At 41.3% G+C, this 22,550-nt stretch overlaps 1 protein-coding gene across 1 annotated transcript in view; it reads right to left on the bottom strand.

Annotated features, from left to right (window-relative positions):
* Nucleotides 1–22,550, bottom strand: part of VWA8 (von Willebrand factor A domain containing 8) — a 411,100-nt gene that overhangs the window by 45,296 nt on the left and 343,254 nt on the right. Inside the window, exons 38-39 of the mRNA XM_059684720.1 lie at nt 8,000–8,108; nt 3,087–3,243 (exon numbers count right to left, since the gene is read on the bottom strand). Coding sequence (XP_059540703.1) covers nt 3,087–3,243; nt 8,000–8,108 — 266 coding nt within the window. The remainder of the gene's footprint in view (nt 1–3,086; nt 3,244–7,999; nt 8,109–22,550) is intronic.

Here is a 22,550-nt window from a genome sequence, read left to right as displayed (position 1 = left end):
TCTTTCTGCTACTTTACCCCTGACCAAAACTGCAGGGCACAGCTGCTTCCCATCCTAGTAATCCATGTGGACTAACTGCACTCTGTTGGCACAGCATATTCTTACAGGGTATACTTATTGTTATGTAAGAGTCTGGGAATTTAAGTTTTCATTTTACTTTTTTGTGTAGGTCAGACTTAAATACTATAATTTTGGATCAATTATGAGAAAAGCAAACATAAGCTGAGATCCATAAGCCAACCTCCCTGTGTAAGCCTGATTAGTTTTGCAAATGGTAGTTGGTACAATTTCCATCCTAAATGTTTTTCTAAGCATGTAAAAGGACCTTACTGTCTATTTCATTCATGTTTTGTTGGTTAATATTTATGCTGTGCTTCATGCATGTCTTACGTTTCTCTACTTCCGTTATCTGTTCCTGTTCCTGAGTTAATAAATTTTGATATATAGGAACCGCTATCTAGATGAAATCCAGATGCAAGTGAGTGCTAACTCAATGCTGTGTTGATGATGTCAAGAACCCATCAGCTGTATTAGGCAATATGGTGGGCCTCTAGGCTGATGGATAGGTCTGTTTGTCTGTCTGATTTTAGCCAGACTCTGAGTTAAGTATTAAAGGGGGACACCATCACCTATATGAAGGTGCACATTATTCATTCTACAAATATGAGTGTTTGCTGTGCATCAGGTTCTGGGCATAGGTCTGAGGATATATTATAGAACAAAACACTCTGCCCTCAAGGAACTTAGTCAGTGGAGAGGCAACTATTCACACAACTGATGATATACTGGGAGAGTGATAAGAACTGTGAGATAAGGGACAAAAGCATAAATGAGGACTTGACCTCATTCTGCATATGCCTACAGCTGCAAAATAGCTTTAAAACTATTTGAATTACTTTTTTGTAGACATACTAGTATTGTGTGTGTGTGTGTGTGTGTGTGTGTGTGTGTGTGTGTGTGTTTCAGAGTCCTTATCTTTCAGAGATATACTCTTAAATATTTATGATGAAAAGATAGGATACTTTAGATTGGCTTCCAAATAATCCAGGGGTGGGCACTGAGAGTAAAGCCAGACTTTTTTTCTTAAAGTTGGTCCATGGGGTTCATTATATGTGAACCTACTTTTGCCTCACCCTGTATGTTTCTCTCTACTTTTGTTTATGTTTGAAAGTTCCATAATAAAAAGTTAAAGAAAAATCTTTAACAGCACTAACTTGAATACTCATCAAATGGGAGAATTTACTGTGTGGAAGTAGAAAGCAACATTGTTTCCCCTCTGTATTTTGCTATACCCTGACTTTCTCAGGGTCCCCATGTGTTTTTATTTCTTCCTCTCCATCTCATACCCTTGCCCACCTCCTGTCTCTCAACCACTTCATGCTGTTCTCTTTCACCTGGGCTTAGAGACTCTCCACAACACTGCGTAAAGGTGGATGGTTTTCTCACTCCTTTCCCACTTTCTCTCTTACATCCTCTAAATTTAGTTGTGTTGTTGTCACAGATGCTCCTTGACCTCTTTCACCTGTGGGGCAATGGCCCTAACAGAATCAGGTTCTTTAACCCCATTATAGGAATCGGAACAGGGGCTGGATACTTGTGCCCACGCACTTGCTAAAAGCCTTTCTGCCTCCCCATGAACTACTCGTGTGCCAGAGCATCTAACCATCTGTGCACTTATTCAGAAACGGAGACTGGATATTTACTTGTGAGGTCCTGAGCGTGGCAACAATAGAAGCTCATTCGTTTGGGGAGGGGAGGGGAGAATGTTGCATATCTAATTGTTTGGATCCTTCCCTAAATGGAAATCATTTATATGAAATGTACAGTAATATCTTAATTCCAACAAGACCTTTCCTTACAGTATTTTCCCCACTTTCTGTTTGTTTTGAGAAGTTTAAACTGCTTGCATTCCTAACATAGTTATCTGTCCTCACAACCTCCCTGGGAAGCAGGGAGAGGAAGCCACCTATCTCCAGAAGAGCAAATTCAGGCGGTGAGGATAGATGGCTGTTCAAGGTCACCAGGAAAGCCAGCACATTTGCCTTATCCACCTGTACAGAGGCTCCTAAGGCTTGCAGGCTTTCCTGAGGGTGTGGCAGGAGGAACCTGCATGTTTATCCCCATTGTTTTGCTCTGTTTACTTGCAGGATGTGTAAGCACAGCATGTGATCTAATACCAGATGTTGTACGCGGAGGAACTTCATAGATCACATACACTTGAGCATGCTTTTTTCTGAACGGCAGCCAGCTCCTTTCATTGGGCGCAACAACCTGAATCTGCCGCCCAAGGCACCACGGGTCCCCAGTCCTGAGGGAGACACCGCCGCTCCTCTGGCATTTTCCACTTTTAGCTGAAGAGCATCATGAGGCCTCTTCTCATTTTTTTAGATGGTTCTGATCAAATGGCCCAGATGGTTCCAGATCGTCTGAAAGCCACAGGTTCTTCAGCCCTGATTTTAAGGCCTCCACCGAAAGGGCCTCCCGTTCAACTTCACTCCCCGACCCCCAGCTGGTGCCTTTAACCCAGAGAGGACACTATGCTCACCCCACGGGTGCTTCTGCCCATTTGGCTTTCCCTTCCTGGAATGTCCCAATCCTGGCTGAGCTCCAGCCCTAACTCCCAATAGCCCACTGACCTGTCCTCTGCACAGCCAGGGGGCAGAGTCTCCTACCACATGGCTGCAGCCCTCACAGGAGTGAGTGTAAGGGAGTGAGTGTGAGGGTGTGTGATCGTCCTGCTCCACATACATCCCCAAGATCCCTGTGTGGCCTAGAACAGATGTGGATGGAGTGATTTGAACTTTAATTTCTCTTAAGAAAAATATCTTTGGTTTTACTTCCTATTGTGCTCAGTTCCATCTTCTACATAGTCATAGGTAATCAATACATTTAAGAGCCTGAGTAGAAAGAACGGGGAGTTAGGCTCACGTGGCTGTGTCCATTAGGAAGGGGGAAGCTGTGGATTTGTTTGTGGTTCAAGTGGCCGCATGAGGTGGAGATCCACACATATCTGGGTCGGTTCAGGGTCCATTATGACATTTCACCACAGCGGCCAGCGCTGCCCTGAAGGGACCGGGCCCACTCACCTCTGCCGAAACGCTTTCTGGCCCATCTCTCTCGCAGCTCTCTTCACCTCCTCGGGAACCGCGTCCTTTTCGGCCTCAGAGACCTGGTACACTGTGTGGCCTGCATCCAGCCGGTAAGGACCTCCTTTGCCACCCAGACCTGCAGTGTCTCTTCCCCCTAGAATGAAGCCATGGAAGCTCAGGTTGTTTCTCTGATCCAGCAGTCCCATGAAGCATATTAACTGTACTCATCTCATAATTAAATATTCAAATGACCTTCTTTTGGAAACAAAGGGTGCCCCCACCCCTGCTCCAGATGCTTCTCCATTTCCCCAGCCAGGCAGATCTTACCCACATTTCAAGGCCCCGTCCAAATTCCAGGACATGCCATCTGATGACTCTGCCTCACAAGGACCAATGCTCCAGTGTACTCACTATTCGTTAACCTTTTTTCACCAACTATACGATGGATTGTCATAGTTTATATATCTTAGTAAATCTGCACTTACAAGAGTGACTTTGAATATAAAAAATTCTTAGTATATATTAATTAAATGAACAACTTAACTTTTTCCCCCTCATGTTACCTTACTTTTCCTTAAAATAAGAAAGACAACTAGGGTATAGAAACCATTTCATATGTTTAGAAAATGATTAAAATGATGCACAGAGAGGTTAAGAGACTTGCTTACAGTTTCATATCAGTGGCTTAGCCAAGATTAGAAACCAATCATTATACCAACTTTTAGTTCTAGCCTAGAGTACTACACAACAGATAAGCACTACCAGCTTTAGAACAGTTTACAATACAAACCCAGTTTACATGCTTGTAAGTGTGCATTAGGTAATATTGCCCAGACTGTTTACCATGTAGATATAAATTAAATGCCTAGAAGACTAGGTAGGTAAATATAAGAAGTGGTAAGAACTTTGGCTAACTAGAGGACTTGCTTTGTCTAAATACATTCAAATTCAAATTATTTTTAAAAACTACATAGACCTAAAGAATACATATATTGACCAAGATTTGGTCTCTGGGCTACCAGTTTATTACCCTAGTTTTATAATTATTAAAATATTAGTAATTGGTTTCTTTGGTTCATTCACACATAATGTGGGAAATCAGAAGAGAATTCAATATTGGAGGGGCAGCATAATATAACACAGTATATTAGTATTATATAATACTAGAGGCCCGGTGCACAAAAATTTGTGCACTCGGGGGGAAGGTTGGGGTCCCCTCACCCTGGCCTGTGCCCTCTCGCAGTCTGGGACCCCTCAGGACATAACGCCCTGCTGGCTTAGGCCTGCTCCCGGGTGGCAAAGGGCAGGCCCAATCCCTAGGTGCAGCCCCTGGTCAGGCTCAGAGCAGGGCTGATTGGGGAGTTGGGGCGCCGCCCCTGTCATGCACAGAGCAGGGCGGATTGGGACTTTGCGATGCCACCCTCAGTCACACTCAGGGTAGGGCTGATTGGGGGGTTGGGGCACCGCCCCCTGTCACACTCAAGGCAGGGTCGATGGGGAGGTTGTGGCGCCACCCCCTGTCACGCACAGAGCAGGGCCAATTGGGGTTGGGGCGCTGCCCCCTGTCACGCACAGAGCAGGGCCCATCAGGGGGTTGAGGAGCTCCCCCCTGTCACTCACAGAGTAGGGCTGATAGGGGAGTTGGGGCACCGCCCCGTCACACACAGAGCAGGGCAGATCAGGGGGTTGGGGCGCTGCACCCTGTCACACTCAGGGCAGTGCCGATGGGGAGGTTATGGCTCTACCCCATCACACACAGAGCAGGGCCCGTGGGGCGGGGGTGTTGGGGCGCCGCACCCTGTCACACACAGAGCAGGGCCGATCAGGGGGTTGGGGCACCGCAGCCTGTCACACACAGAGCCGCAGGGCAATCAGGGGGTTGGGGAGCTCCCCCCTATCAGGCACAGAGCAGGGCCGATCAGGGGGTTGGGGCGCCTTCCCCTGTCACAAACAGAGCAGGGTGAATAGGGAGGTTGTGGCCCCGCCCCCTGTCACACACAGAGCCGCAGGGCGATCAGGGGGTTTGGGCGCTGCCCCCTGTCACGCTGATCCTGGTGCTGGGAGGCATATTACCCTTTTACTAGATAGAGGCCTGGTGCACAGGTGGGGGCCGGCTGGTTTGCCCTGAAGGGTGTCCTGGATCAGGGTGGGGGTCCCCACTGGGGTGCCTGGCCAGTCTGGGTGAGGGGATGATGGCTGTTTGCAGCTGGTCACACACCCTTCAGGGTGGGGATCCCCACTGGGGTGCCTGGCCAGTCTGGGTGAGGGGCTGAGGGCTGTTTTCAGGCTGGTGGGTGACTGAAGCTCCCAACCGCTCCTTTTTTTCTTTTTTTTTCTTTTTTTTTATTCTGGGCCAGCTTTAGCTCTGAGGCTCCAGCGCTTAGGTCTCCACTGCTGAAAGCAGGTTTCTGGCCTTTGTTTACCTTCTGTATTTGAAACAATGTTGCGATCCTGCTGGCTGAAGCCCGGCGACTAAAGCAGGTTTCTGGGGTTTTGTTTAGCTTCTATATTTGTAACATAGTTGCTTAGAGTTGCAGCTCAGAGGCCGGCAGTGGCAGGTGGGGAACCTTGGAGTCCTCCATCACTGAAGCAAGCAAGCCTCATGTTCGCTTCATGCTGCCTGGCTGCCGGCCGCCATCTTGGCTGGCAGTTAATTTGCATATCGCCCTGATTAGCCAATGGGAAGGGTAGTGGTTGTACGCCAATTACCATGTTTCTCTTTTATTAGATATGATTGTATTGTACAGTTAAGCCAGACTGCCTGAGTTTGAATCCTCGCTATGCACTAGTGAGGTTTCCGTGAGGGACATTCCTTACTTCTCTGTGTCTCAGTGTCTTCTTCTGTAAAATGGGGTTGCTAATATCATTTACTTCATGGGACTGCCATAAGGCTAAAATGCTTAGAACTGTGTTTGGCACAAAGTAAGAGCTATATAATAAATGACTGATCTCATTATTATCATTTAGGTAACTTCCAGTCACATAAATGAGGTCAATTCTAAGTTCATAAATGGAAAATTTGAAAGCTTTTAGGCTTTGGTGAAATTATGTCACATTTTTATTTTCTCCATTGGAGCCTTGATTGGTGTAGTAAGTCAAAGCAAGAACTCAGCATGTACTGCTTTTCTTATCAAAGTCCAGGTAGGCCATTTCCTTCTGGGAAATACCATAAGAACAGCCCATTAATTATAGTAATTTTACCCTTTGGTTCTAGCACATCTTATTTCCTTCTTATTTAGATATTGGTGGTGGAAAATTCCTTCTTGGATGTGTGTTATTCCTGGCTCTCACACATGGATAGCTATAGACGGAGGGGAGCAGTTACTGGACAATGACAATGAGCTACAGAGGAGGAAAAGCTTTTATGTGACCCGACTCCTTTCGCACAGGAGGTTCTCCTTAGGAATGGGTGGATCATGAATCACAGCTGAAAACTTCCTAGGCGATGAGGTGACATCATTTTTTGAGGAAAGAACCCACAACTGTTTGGAGATGGTGTGAGTGATGGTCAGCATGAGTTACATGGTCCTTCGGGCAAGTCATACTGGTGGAGAGGGCATGAGGGGAGAGTTCTTCATAATCTCCACTTCTAGGAACCTTTGATTTGTACTAATCAAATAAGAAAAGCTTTCAGGAGGTTCTAGACTTCACATAATCTTGAAGCTAACAGTGAATATCCTAAGTCAGTTCAGAGAGAAGTAGAAAATGGGCCAGGGAGGGGCTTTGATGACAAAAAAAGGAATCAAATGACTTGCTGGGTCAAAGGTAAGTACAATATTTGAGAACTCTGAGGGAAAAGAATCTGGAGCAAAGGAGCCTTGAAAATTGAAAAAGAAAGACTGTGTGAAGCAAAAGCAGGCTCTCTAGTCCAGACAAATATGTGAGGTAGTAGATTCAAATTGAATAACAAGTAAGAGCCTCCACTTCAGAGCAGCCAGCAGCTGGGAAACCTACATCTGGCCAGCTCATTCTGCAGTACATTCCATATGGATTCAATATGGCAGGTTTGAACTAATTTCCAGATCAGAGGGCATTTCTAAAAATATCCTTTCTTTAGAGCTGATGCTTGATGAATAAACAGAGCAGGCAGCAAGTCCACAGGCCTACTTGATAGCACATTGTCCCAGCACAGAAACCATTTCCTCCTGAGGCTGTCAAGGCCAAGAGGCACAGACCATCCTAAGGGAAGGCCAAGTTCGCAGCCCTTGCCAGCACTGCTCAGACCGAGATAAGATCAGACAGTGCGCACACAGTCTGGCTGGATTCCCGTGGCCCAGCAGATGTGTCTGCTCCAGCTGTCTGGGAAGAAAGAGGAAGACAGCAGCCATGGGAACAATGCTCTCCTCAGGCAGCCAAGAGGAAGGAACGGACCCCAGCCATCAGTTCAAACTGCAACCAACTCTCTTATCTCAAAATCCTGCATCCTCGAACTCACTTCTGAGACATGGAAGAGAAGCACCATTTCTTTTCCAAGTCAGTTAGTCAAGAAAGGATTTATTATAGATTTCTGGCATGATTCCAAGGGCAGGGAACTTTAAAAAAGGGATTAACACTTTTAATGAATACATTCTTTATGCCAGGCCCTGAGCTCAGTGCTTTACAATCATAATCTCATTTAATTCTCACCACAACCTTGTGAGGCAGTTAATATTTCCCCCCTTTTATTGATGAAGCAGCTCTGGGTCCAAATGGCCTCAGTCATAGCGTGGCAGAGTCTGTGGGACTCCAAATGGCAGGGTTTTTCCATGTTTTGATGCTGGGTTGGGACACAGGGCAAGGTTACGATCCCATTGGCTAATGGGAGACAGAAGAGGCGCTGGTCCCCAAGCCTCCCTAGGAGTGCTGCACTGTCTACGTGGGGTTGTGAAGTCTCAGGAAACCAGACCCAAGGGGATGCCAGTGCCACCAACCTGTTCCGCCGGCCCACGTATTGCCGCCCACGTGGGGCATGTTGTCAGGGTCTTCCTTCCCATGTTTGGGAGAACTCACATCTTCACCACTATCTCTGTTGATTGTTACCTAAAAATGAAGAATTGAGATCTTATCACTATCCCATGACCAACACCAAAACTACAGGGCAGATAGAAGAATTCGTTTTTCCCAAGTCCTTAAGGTATCCCATAACCTAAGGCCATAAGGCACAAAAGATACTGTTAGTATCTGGCAAAAATCTCATCAGATTTAACCTCCATTGTGTTGGGAAGGAGACAAATTGAAAAAATTTATTTATTTATTTATTTATTTATTTATTTATTTATTTATGTATTTATTTTTAAGAAAAGCATTTTCACAAGGAACAAGATCTACCAGAAGCAGGGAAAATGGTCTCACCAGACTGCCTCTCTCCCAGAGTTTAGAAGGACCACTGCCTACCTATTCCTGCTGAGTCACAACAGATATACATTAACCTATTTAATTTCTAAAGAAATCTCATTCTCTGGAAAATGTCATTTCATATAAAATAAACAGAAAATACCCAAGAAAATGTCATCTGTTGTGCTTCAGTGATATAGGCTGTATACACAGACACTAAAAAAAAGTGTATTTATTTTCTGGACCCACTCTAATTTTATTATGGTATTTTGTACTTTTCCTAATTCATCTCAATTTTAAAATTGGATTTACTATTCCTACAATTCAAACAGAATATGTAGCACCTTAGCCTTCCACTGTGAGAGCCTGTGGCTTCTTAGTCCCTAATTTCATTCAGCACAGATTTACCAAAAGGACTGATAACCACACAGGAATTCCAATCCTGTGGGCAGTTCAGGAGATATTACTCCACAATAAAATGAATTGAAGCAGTTACATTTCATGTACCCTATTAGCCTGTTCCCAAAAACAATGATTTTCAGGGCAGACCTGATCAGATGTTCATTTATTTGTTCAAATAAGACTCACAGAAAAATGTACTGGCAGGACATCATGCAAAGTTCCATCTATGCTAATAAAAGGTTAATATGCTATTTAGACCGAACATCTTCTGGACATCCTTCCAGACAAAGCCATGGTGGCGGGGGCCGAGGCAGGGGAGGTTAGGGGCAATCAGGCCGGCAGGGGAGAGCAGTTGGGGGTGATCAGGCTGGCAGGGGAGCAGTTAGGGGGCGCTCAGGCCAGCAGGGGAACAGTTAGGGGGTGATCAGGCAGGCAGGCAGAGGCAGTTAAGGGCGATCAGGCTGGCAGGCAGAGGTGGTTAGGGGCAAGCAGGCAGGCAGGCAGGCAGGCAGGCGAGTGGTTAGGAGCCAGCAGTCCAGATTGTAAGAGGGATGTTCCCTGAGTGGTCCTGTATTGGAGAGGGTTCAGGCTTGGTTGAGGGACCCCCCTCACCCCCACTGTGCACGAATTTCATGCGCCAGACCTCTAGTGGGGTCCATAAAAGCCAGGGAGGATTGGTCTGCCCTCAAACTGTTTACAGTGAGGCAGGAGAGGTTGCAAATGGACCTGGAGTATGAGGCCAGAGCAGTCTTTATAGGTGACCCAGTCATTGTTAGGACTTTCATTCTGGATGTTAAGATTAATGAAGGCATGTAGGTAATTTAAGGTCTTCACAAATAAAATGGCTATAAAGAATGAATTCAACGTAACTTCCATTGTCTTATAGCCAGATGAGTTCATTTCAAATGTTATGACATTGTAAAGAGATTTCAATTAACTGGATCTTTCTGCCAATAGCTTTGGCAGCATTAACAGAATTTTTGCCATAACCTCAGCATACTTTAAGAAAATTTACCAGCCAGGACATGACAATTGATATGAATTCCACACACATAATCATGCTCTAAAAATGGGTGAACATAATTTTTTCTTCTTTTTAAAAATTAAACTATGCAGAGTAGTTAGAAACATTTAGAGAACAAATAAACATTTAAAATACTTTCCCCAAAACTTGCCACCATTTTCCAACTTGTCCATAGGTAATTTAATAAGTAATAAATTAAAATATGTACACTGACTACAAGAATTCTAAACCAGCACTAACCAAAAACGTTTTCTGTGTTGATGTCCGTGTTTACACCCATAGGATCTAATATAGTAGTTACTGAGTATTTGAGGACCTGAAATTTAAATTGTATTTAATTAAGTAAAATTTCATTTTAAATACTCACACATGGCTAGTGGCTATCTCATTGGACAGCAAAGCACAAGGACAAGCTTGTCTCAGCCCTGGAGATACTATTTGGAGATTTTGGTAACATCTTGTAGATGTTCTCCATGAGAAATTAGAAAAACAAGAAACAATTCAAAAGTGGGATAGTTATATTGTTGCTAATTTCAGAAATCTATCCCCTCCTCCCACTGCCAGAGCAGCAGTATTCCCCCCCCCCCCCAGATCCACTAGCCCACTTTGAGAGAACCACTACCTTTATCCTCCCAACTATTGGTGGCCCTGCCCTGCTGAGCTTGCACTCTATAATACTGTTAGTGTGCTGTGGCCAACCTGGTCCCACAGTGCAGGATTTCCAGGAGGTCAAGGCAGACTGCAGGAAAAACTGAGTTGGGCAGGGGCCATTTTCCTTCCCACGCCCGACCATAGCCACTGTTCCTGTACAGAGCCCTCCCTTCACACAACCAAATCTTGGGTTGCTTGGGCCTGATGAACTCTATTGGCCTTTAATAAACCTTGATGACTCATTGAGACCCCATCTCACCACAATGGTCTGAGGGTACCTGGTGGATGGCAGCTGACCTTAATGAACCCTCAGACTGTTGATGAGTAGCCTCAGACCCAGCACTGGCTCCAGGTTTGACGCTATATCAGTCTGGGGAATACCACTCACCCCTCCCTGGTGACTCACTGAGAACCTACCTCATGCAACTTGCTTACCACCAAAGCTTCTTTCAGTGACTGAGTTGAACAGGCAGCTAGCAGGCAGAGATTGGCCTTAGGCAGCCTTGGGTCTCTTGCTGACCTGCCCCCAGGCTTGATGCTGGTGGAAGTCAGCCTTGGTTCACAGCTTGGTCCCTTCCACACACACCCAGGCCCAACAGAGGCAGCCACAAACTATGGATTGCTTTGTAGCCCCAAATAGGTAGCTCAGGGCTTGTCATAGGTAGCACCTAACATTGACCTGCACTGGCGGCCTTCTCAGGGTGGGATTCAGAGCACAATCCAAGTAGCTTTACAAGCACCACATCCAAAAAAAGATCTCAGCAGGCACCAGAGACTGTTGAAGCAAATTCCTCTTTGTGTGGTCAGCTGCCTCGCAGCAGCTCACACATTGAGGTGGGGGATGATCCTAATAGCCAACTGGAGAGGCAACCCACCCCACATGAATTAACAGCAATTAAGACTCAAGTACAACATGAGGGCTCACATAACCCACATGCTGGACATTCCTGAAGCACTTAGTTCTGGTGATCAGGGAGGCTGTGCTAATGAGCCCCACAAGACTTCTACAACATAAGGCAACCATACCAAGACTGGTAGAATTGAAGATCTACCTAATACACAGAAACAAATACAGAGAAGCAGCCAAAATGGGGAGATAAAGAAACATGCTCCAAATGAAAGAACACAAGAAATTCCCAGAAAAAGAACTAAGTAAAATGGAGGGAAGCAATCTACCTGATACAGAGTTTAAAACAATGGTTACAAAGATACTCAAGGAACTTAGTGAAAATTTCAACAAAGAGACAGCAAACATAAAATAGGACATAAGAGCCATAAAAAAACAGAAATTATGAATACAATATCTGAAATGAAGAATAATCAAGAAGGAATAAACATCAGGTTAGATGAAGCAAAGGATCAAATCAGCAATTTGGAAGACAGGGGAGTAAAAAAATCACAGCAGGAAAAAAAAAGAATTTTCAAAAAATGAGGATAGTCTAAGGCAGTGGTCGGCAAACTGTGGGTCACGAGCCACATGTGGCTCTTTGGCCCCTTGAGTGTGGGTCTTCCACAAAATACCACGTGAGGGCGCGCAAGTACATCGCAATTGAAACTTCGTGGCTCATGCGCAGAAGTCGGTTTTCGGCCTGAGCGAGTCTACAACAGAAGAAGTACTGTTAATATTTGGCTCTGTCGACTAATGAGTTTGCCAACCACTGAACGAAACAAGTATACAAGACGAGTGTAAATGGGAGAGTTGGAAGGGGTTGACCTCAGCGAATGTACCTCAATCAGATTGAGGACGTTTTTAGCAAAGGTCTACTTAGGAGTACCCTAATTAAGTTAATAACAATGTACCTACATATAGTTCAAGTTTAAAAAATTTGGCTCTCAAAAGAAATTTCAATCGTTGTACTGTTGATATTTGGCTCTGTTGACTAATGAGTTTGCCGACCACGGGTATAAGGGACCTCTGGGACATCAAGTGTTATAATATCTGCATCATAGGGATACCAGAAGGAGAAGCGAGAGAGCAAGTGCTCAAGAACCTATTTGAAGAAATAATGGCTGTAAACTTCCTTAACCTGTGAAAGAAAATATTCAAAGTGAAAAGCAAGGACCTACAACCAAGGCTACTCTACCGAGCAAGTTTATCATTTAAAATTAAAGGTGAAATAAAGAGCTTCTCAGACAAGATCAAGCTAATGGAGTCCAGTATTACAAGAAAGGTTAAAGGATCTTCTTTAAGAAGAATAAAGGAGAAAAAAAAAGATGAGTATAAATATAAAGAATAAAATGGGTATATACATGTACCTATCAATAACCACTTTAAATGTAAATGGCTTAAATGCTCCAATCAAAAGACATAGAGTAGCTGAACGGATAAACAAAACAAAACCCACATAGATGCTGTCTACAGGAGACCCATCTCAGAATGAAAGAAACACACAGACTTAAACGGAAAAGATGGAAAGAGATATTTCATGCAAATGGAAATAAAAAAGCAGAGGTATCAATACTTATATCAGACAAAATATACTTTAAAACAAAGGCTATAATAACAGACAGAGAAGAATATGACATAATGATAAAAGGGTCAACCCAACAAGTGAATATAATCCTTATAAACATTTATGCATCCAATATACGAGCACCTAAATATATAAAGAAAACCCTGATGGACATAAAAGGAAGATATTGACAGCAATACAGTCATAGTAGGGGACCTTAACACCCCACTGACTTCATTGGATAGATCTTTCAGACAAAAAAATCAACAAGGAAACAGTGACTCTAAATGACACACTAGATCAGCTAGATTTAATTAAAATTTCCAGAACATTTCACCCCAAAGAGGCAGAATATATATTCTTCTCAAGTGCACATAGGACATTCTCAAAGATAGACCACATGTTAGGGTACGAAAACTAGTCTCTACCAGTTCAAGAAGACTGAAATCATATCAAGCATCTTCTCAGATCACAATGGCATGAAATTAGAAACCAACTACTATAAAAACACTCCAAAAACATTCAAATACACAGAGGCTAAATAACATGTTATTAAACAATGAATGGGTTACCAATGAAATTAAGAAAGAAATAAAAAACTTTCTAGAAACAAATGAAAGTGAACATACAACAACCTCTAATCTATGGGACACAGTGAAAACCCTCCTGAGAGGGAAGTTCATACCACTATAGGCTTACTTCTAAAAACAATAAATTTTTTTTTTATAAACTATCTAACCCAGGGGTACAAACTTTTTGACTTGAGGGCCACAATGTGTTCTTAAACTGGACCGGAGGGCCGGAACAAAAGCATGGATGGAGTGTTTGTGTGAACTAATATAAATTCAAAGTAAACGTCATTACATAAAAGGGTATGGTCTTTTTTTTCAATAGTTTTATTCATTTCAAACGGGCCGGATCCGGCCCGCGGGCCGTAGTTTGCCCATGGCTGATCTAACCCTACAATTTAAAGAATTAGAAAGAGAACAACAAGAAAAGACCAAAGTAACTAGAAATAATAAAGATTGGAGTAGAAATCCATGACATGAAACTAAAAAAAAATACAAAAAAGATCAATGAAACCAAGAGCTGGCTCTTTGAAAAGATAAACAAGGTTGATGAATCTTTAGCCAAACTCATCAAGAAACAAGATGCAAATAAGGATGCAAATAAATAAAATCAGAAATCAGAGACGTGAAATAACAACTGACATAACAGAAATACAAAGGATTATAAGCAAATACTATGAACAACAACATGCCAACAAGCTGGACAATCTGGACAAAATGGACAAATTCCTAGAAAAATACAATCTTCCATAATGAAATCAGGAGAAATCAGAAAACCTGAATAGAATGATGACAACTAATGAAATTGAAGCAGTAATAGAAAACCTTCCAGGAAACAAAACCCTTGGTCCAGATGGCTTCACAGGACCAAACATTCAAAGAAAAACTAACACTATTCTCAAACTGGTCCAAAAAAATCCAAGAGGAAGGAACACTTCCAAGCTCTTTTTATAAGGCCAACATTATCCTAATTCCATATAAAGACATGACAAAGAAAGATAATTACAGGCCAATATCCCTGATGAACACAGATGCTAAAACCCTCAATAAAATATTAGCAAAACAGATCAAGCAATATATTAAAAAGGTCATATACCATGACCAAGTGGGATTTATTCCAGGGATGCTATACTGGTACAATACTCACAAATCTATAGATATAATACATCACAAAAACAAATTGAAAGACAAAATCACATTATCATATCAAAAGATGCAGAGAAAGCATTAAACAGAATCCAACACCCATTTTTGATAAGAACTCTCAGCAAAGTGGGAATAGAGGGATCATAATTCAAGATAATAAAGGCCATATATGACACACCTACAGCCAGCATCATACTCAATGGGCAAAGACTAAAACCATTTCATCTAAGAATAGGAACAAGACAGGGATATCTCCTTTCACCACTCTTATTCAATATAGCCCTTAAAGTCCTAGCCACAGAAATCAGACAAGAAGAAATAAAAGGCATCCATATTGGAAAGGAGGAATAAAAACTCTCATTATTTGCAGATAATATTGATACTGAATATAAAGAACTCTAAAAATTCCACCAAAAAGCTAGAACTGATGAATAAATTCAGTAAAGTAGCAGGGCACAAAATAAATATTCAGAAACTTGTTGTATTTCTATGCCAATAATAAACTCTCAGGAAGGGAAACTAAGAAAACAATCACATTTACAATTGCATAAAAAATACCTAGGAATAAATTTAACCAAGGAGGTAAAAGACCTTTACTTGGAAAATTATAAGATACCAAAGACAACAATTTGATAAGATACAGATAAATGGAAGTGTATACCATGTTCCAGAATCGAATGAATTAACATTATTAAAATGTCTATAGTACTCAAAGCAATCCATAGAGTCAAAACAATTCTTATCAAAATACCAATGGTGTATTTCACAGAACTAGAACAAATAATTAAAAATTTTATATTGAACCTCAAAAGACTTGGAAGAGCCTTAGCAATCTTGAGGGTAAAAAAACAACAACAAAGTTGAAAGTATTATGTTACCTGATATCAAACTATACTACAAGGCCATAATAGTTAAAACAGCATGGTACTGACATAGAAGCAGACATATAGATAATGGAAAAGAATAAAGAGCCCAGAATTAAAACCTTGTCTGCACAGTCAATTAATATATGACAAATGAGGCAAGAACATACAATGGGGTAAAGATAGTCTATTCAATAAATGGTGTTGGAAAAATTGGATACTTGCAAAAGACAAAACTAGACCACCTCCTTATACCATATATAAGAATAAACTAAAAAATAGATTAAATATTTAAATATAAGACTTAAAACCATAAAACTCCTAGAAGAAAACATAGGGAGTAAAATATCTTAAGATTTCTCTTAACAATTTTTTTTCTGATACATCTCTTCAAGCAATGGACAAAAGAAAAAAGTAAATAAGTGGGACTACATCAAACTGAGAAGTTTTGCACAGCAATGTAAATCATCAACGAAACAAAAATACAACCTACTGAATGGAAGAAAGTATTTTCCAATGATATATCTGATAAGAGATTATTATCCAAAATTTATAAAGAACTCAAACTATATAATACCAAAACTAAACAATTCAATAAAAAAATGGGCAGAGCACCTGAATAGACATATCTGTAAGAGGCGATACAGATGGCCAATAGACATATGAATAGATGCTCAACATCATTAATGTCAGAGAAATGAAAATTAAAACCACAATGAGATATCATCTCACACCTGTCAGAATAGCTATCATCAATAAATCAATAAACAAGTATTAGTGAGGATGTGGCGAAAAGGGAACCCTCATGTACTGTTGGTAGGAATGCAGATTGGTGTATGGAAAACAGCATGATGTTTTCTCAAACAGTTAAAGTGTTGCCTCATGACTCAGCAATCTCACTTCTGGGTATTTATCCGAAGAAACCTAAAATGCTAATTCAAAAGAATATATGTAGCCCTAACCGGTTTGGCTCAGCGGATAGAGCGTTGGCCTGTGGACTCAAGGGTCCCAGGTTTGATTCCGGTCAAGGGCATGTACCTTGGTTGCGGGCACACCCCCAGTAGGGGGCGTGCAAGAGGCAGCTGATTGATGTTTCTAACTCTCTATCCCTCTCCCCTCCTCTCTGTAAAAAATCAATAAAATATATATTTTTAAAAAAAGAATATATGTACCCATGTTCCTTGCAGCAATATATGGAAGCAACCCACATGCCTGTCAATAAAGGAGCAGATAAAAAAAAAGCTGTGGTACATATATACAGTGGAATATTACATCAGCCATAAAAAAAGAATGAAATCTTACCATTTATGATAGCATGGATGGACTTAGTGTATTGTGCTCAGTGAAATAAGTCCGTCAGAGATAGACAAATATAATATGATTTCACTTATATGTGGAATCTAAAGAACAAAATAAACTATCTAATACAACTGAAACAGACCCATAGACACAGAACGCAGACTGGTGCTTGCCAGAGGGCAAGGGTTGCAGGGGTGGGCAAACTTTTTGACTCGAGGGCCACAATGGGTTCTTAAACTGGACTCAGAAGAAGGAGCCGCAGCTGTGTTTCCCGACGTTGCCATGTTAACACTGCTGCTGGTGAAGGAGCGGAGGGGAGAGCAAGAGAACCCTCCGCTCTTTCGGCTCCGCGGGCCGGTAGTTTGCCCATGGCTGGGTTAGGGCAAGCATGTCAAATTCGTGGCCCGCGGGCCACATGCGGCTCACAAGAAATATTGTTGTGGCCCAGCCCATATAACGATGTGAGCAGTTATTTACAATTATGAAAGGAAATAAGTCTCCTGTCAGATCCAGAATTACTGACATTCACCTTGGGTCAGTTTTGAAAGTAATCTCTGCGAACAAGATTTCCCCCAAAGTAGGAAAGATAGTAACAGAGAAGAGATGCCAAGTGCCAGGAAGAAAACATTAATTTTATCATTGCTCTTGTTCTTTTTTTTAATACTATACTTTTTGAAATAAACCTATGTTTCTATGAAAATTGAAGTTTTTGTTTTGTGGGGGCTCACATAAACTTAAACCTTGTTTATTTGGCCCATGTTAGCCTTTGGGTTTGACATGCTTGGGTTAGGGGGACTGGATGAAAGAGGTGAAGGAATTAAGAAGTACAAATTGGTAGTTACAAAATAGTCATGGGTTATAAAATACAACATAGGGAATATATTCAATAAAATTGCGATAATTATGCATGGTGCCAGGTATTGGAAATATTGGGGGAACACCTTGAAAAGGATATGATTGTCTAATCAGTATACTGCACACCTGAAACCAATACATAATAATATTGAAAGTAAACTGTAATTGAAAAAAATAAAGATTGCAAGTTGAAAAGAACCCCCCCAATAAATAAATAAAATTTAAAAAGAAATATATGTAAATGTTATAATTATGGTCTAGCTGAATTTTTAAACAAACATAATAGTGCTTACATATGGAGATACATATTTTATAAGATGATAAGCTTATTTTGTATACCTTTATAATAATAAATAAAGTACAAACTTTACATTTATTATAATAGTACAGTCATTTCTTAAAACTGTTATGGACTGCTTCTGGAAGGATCTGCAGAGTCCATGGAAGATTCTTTTTTAATATCTCTAATGGTGGCAATTACGTGTTCTTTACAAATAGATTTTATTTTTAATAAACAGCCCAAGGATACTTGGAGTTGATTTCTGCTGAAAATAATTTGCTAATTTGCTATGTGTATGTACCCTTTGGCAAGTCAAACTTCTCTGGCCTCAGCTTTCTCTTCAGAAAGAAATGGGGCTGAACTCAATGATTTATACCATTCTACCCACGCTGCCATGCTCTAACTGATTAAACGACTCCACATCTGGTAAATAAGGTGATAAGGCTGGTGTTTTAGTCAAAACCAGGTACAATTATACAGTAATGAGGCTAGTTTATACATAAGAGTTGTGCCTGTTCTACAGGCCAATTCTAAGAGATAAAGTTCAAAAATAGTCTGAGCAGTGATAGAATTATTGGAATAACTGTTCTGAATACCATTCCTCACGTGTGTGTGTGTGTGTGTGTGTGTATGTGTGTGTGTGTACGCGTGCACGTGCACGCGCTTAGGGACATTATTTAAAAACCAAGTGAAAAATGTCTGAAGAGATATAGAAAGCAAATTTCTGTGTCTTGTATCTTTATTTTCATAAAAAAGTAGTCATCTCCTTTAGATATTTCACACAATCCAGTAATTCTGCTGTAAGAAAATAGTCTTTTAAGAACCATTACTAAAAATGTTGGCACAAGGCAAAAGAAAAAGCCCCACAAATTGCCCCACCGCAGTTACCTAAAGAATCATGCTCTTGCAGTTGCAAAGACACCTATAGTGGGCCAACAGTGGGGCAGGAAACTGGCTATGAAATTTCTGGGCGGAAAGGAACTGGCGTGTGCTTTGCCACCTGTGTGACTTGCCAGGCCATCTGCTGAGAAATGGCTTTGCTCACATTGCCAGCAAGGCAGTCCCTCACTAACCCCAAATGGGAGTCTAGAGATGTTTCAAAATTGACAAATTCTGAAAACCATCAGCCCAAACTGATTTATTCCAGAGAAACACATACCATAAAATCCAGGGATTCTCACAGGAATCTATTTCTCTAGGTGGGTGGGAGGAGCACATCTGCTGAGGGGTTTTCAAAGCCATTTTAGGGCATCTCTTATGAAGTGACAATGATTCATGAAAGATACAAGGCAGGAAGTCTTAGACAGTCTAACCAGGACTGTCCCCAGAAACTGAAACAGATACTAGGGAAGGCCTATCATGTGAGGAAGCGCGTTTCCTGGGGACAGACGTGTGCTATAGAACCCTGGTCAAATTTCCGAGTCCTCTCAAGTGTGTGTGGAGGACTTGGAATGCATTTCCTCTGAGGGTTGGTTTCACCTAGGAAGAGCTCAAATAAAGTAATTTCAATTATTGAAATAGACACTACTGTATTTACTCACTTAAATGGACCAACATCTCCCCCAGATTACAAAATATTGTGAACCTTACATCTTCTGATGCGACTGATGTACATGCTGAGACCTTGGATGTGTTTCTCATACCTGACACCATTAGGTAACTATGCTGCAATCCTAAGAATTGTTATCCTCTTCCATATGAATTAAAATGGGAAAAACATGGACCTTGTGAATTATAACTCATAAAAATGTTCCAGAGCAAGCTCATAATTTTTAAGAACCATCAGTAAAATTATGTAAATTGCCAGAATACAATCCTGAAAGAACAGTTAGGCCTGGAGCTATGACTGGACAGCACAGCTGATTCCCATTTTCCAGCGGAGACTAGGTGGGGCTCAGCAGACATTCTTAGTTACCTACCCAACACCCACCCCTTTCTTCTTTCAAACAGAAGTCAGATGAATCATGGTTGGCTGGAATTAAGCACAGCAATCTCATTCCCCTTCGCTAGTGATTGGCGCAGGGTAAGGCATGTGATCTCAGATGTAAGAGAAAGTCTGTCAGGAGGTTTCTGCGAAAGCTGTAGTCTCCACCTGGTGACCATGTGGCAACGAAAGAAGGTGGCAGATGAGCCCAACTGCCCGATGCCATTGTTGAGCGGTTGAACCAGCCCGGAGTCACTTACCTCTGATCTTCCACATAAGCAAATAACAAATGTCCTTACAGTTTAAGCTGGTTAGTTGGGTGTTCTGCTGCTTGGAGTAAATTGCATGAAAACTAACTGACTGATGTATTAAAGGATGAATGAGAAGCAGTAGGGAAGGATTTATTATCTTGACCTTTTGCAGGGTATCCGACTTCTAACAAGATGTGCTTTGAATTTTCTGATATCAAAAGCTGTCACAGTAATATCAGACAGAAATCCTACTGATTACAGTTGCCTAAGATTTTCTTGATTGATTCGCAGACAAATGATACATCCATTCATTCATTCTCTTATATACACATTTCTGAGTACGTTTATGATACATCTACTATTCATGAAGATACAGAGAAACAATGAAAGTCATATTAATATGTCCCTAGGAATGATGGTCTTCCCTATGAGGAAAACTGGTTAAAAAAAAAGGTGACCCTCACCAGGTTTTCATAAGTAACCTGCAGCTTCTACAACAATGCATGACAAAAATACCTTTGGCCATAGGTAGATCTTTGACAAAGCTATCAAGTATGCGATTTATCTTCAGTTCTTCCTTGGCTGGTAGCAACATTTGCTTTCAAATACTCAATGACTGCTCTCTTTAATCCCTCCTCACTCTTAGAAAACAGGAAAGGATCGGATTTTTTGATCATTAATATAAAAAAATTATAGATATTCATTCATACTAAATAATTAACCTCAAAGGGCATTCACACTGTAAGTGCCTTTATCATTAATTGAGAAATAGAGTATTTCCTTTGAATGTCTAGGAGAAAGCAGGTGGAAGATTGGGGGGAAGGGGCGCGTTGGGACATTACTCAGTAAACCCTCGATTTTGTGATTTTGCTGACCTTGATTTAACAGACTTTGGATTTAATGGACAAAATTTCCAGTCCATATGTCATATGTGAAAATTAGCACCCTGTTAATTTTAAAATGCTTTTAAGCAAGATTTGCTTATAATTATATTAACAGGTTATTTTTTTGTTATTCATTCACTATTATTTTTGACAAATTTTAGCCAATAGGCCATGTGTTGGAAAAACCACTGTAGTGATTTTGCTGGCACAAATAAATATTACATACCTGCAACTTCAGACTACACATTTACATCCAGGAGTACCGCTTGTAGACAATGTTTGGTGAATGATCAGCATGTGATTACACCGCATGGCACATGGTAATTGGTTCTGTTGTTCTGCTGCAGTTTTAATGTGTGCTCGCCAATGTTCCCACGCGCACTAAGCCAGCCCAGCTGTGCACATCTGTTTGTTTACTCACAGTGACTGGCGAATACATGCATTTACTAGATCTATTCAGTATAAATTCAAAATTGCAGTAATACATAGATAAAACTTTTCTGTGAAATAAAACTTTTCCTACATAATTTTAATTATACAAACATGTCCATATTAGTAAAAACAGGTAAACTAATTGTCAATTTTTTAACATGAGCATTTGGAAAACCTACTTTATTATATAACAGGCCTTTTGCTTTAAAGATAACCCCTTCCCCGAATTAGTCTGTGATACTGAGGTTTTACTGCACAGATAAATGCTTATTAGGGTAATTCTGACATCACAGTTGAGAAGCGGATGGACTGTCCCTGGCCTGTTCCACAAGAGCTCTTGCTCTGGGGGTGGTGTCCCCTGCAGAGAAGAGTTCCTCGGTCCACTAGCAACCCTCTGTCCTAACTCTGGGCTGGACCCCTTTGCCTACCTCCCCAAACTCAACCCAACTCCATCCTTTCTGCTTGAACACTCTTAGACATGACAGGCATAATTTTTACCAAATGATGTGCTTTGTAAAAATTTTAAAATATTTAAAACCCAAAGCATCCCCCTTCCTCCATCTGATGTGATGCTCTGGAACACATCCCTATATGCATCCCATGCCATTTCTCTTTCTGTGTTTATAGTTTCTCACAAAGAGCTTTCTCACTGAAACAACCCCTTTCACTAAATCCAGTACTATGCAACAAAAACACCCAGTTGGATTAAAATGAATGAAACTTCATAGATTTCACAGACTTGGGCTAAAAGGAGGGTAAAATATCAATTTATGGATATTTTACTTTATTATTAACTGACAGTAGTAGTTGACACAGTAGTTATACATACATCCTTGCACCTAATAGGTGCTTAATACATATATATTAAAGGTATGTGTGGGAAGCTGCAGGGGACAGAACACTAAGAGTTTAATCTTCTGCATATAATCTTCTCCACAATAAACTGTCAGCTGGGTGTCTGCTGGGATTCTCCCCAGCTCTGCCTTCCAGCCCATATTTCACAAAAGCACAGCAGAGCCAAGACACTGGTCAGCACAGAACCACCTAACAGATGGAGGAAACACGTGGCCCCCTTGGCATTGGGTTATTCTTAAATCTGACCCTGCACCTTCCTC

This window comes from Myotis daubentonii, chromosome 2, assembly GCF_963259705.1.
Source record: "Myotis daubentonii chromosome 2, mMyoDau2.1, whole genome shotgun sequence".
Classification (NCBI taxonomy): domain Eukaryota; kingdom Metazoa; phylum Chordata; class Mammalia; order Chiroptera; family Vespertilionidae; genus Myotis; species Myotis daubentonii.
Note: the sequence above shows the minus strand (reverse complement) of the source record. Positions and strands in the feature narration are given on the sequence as shown.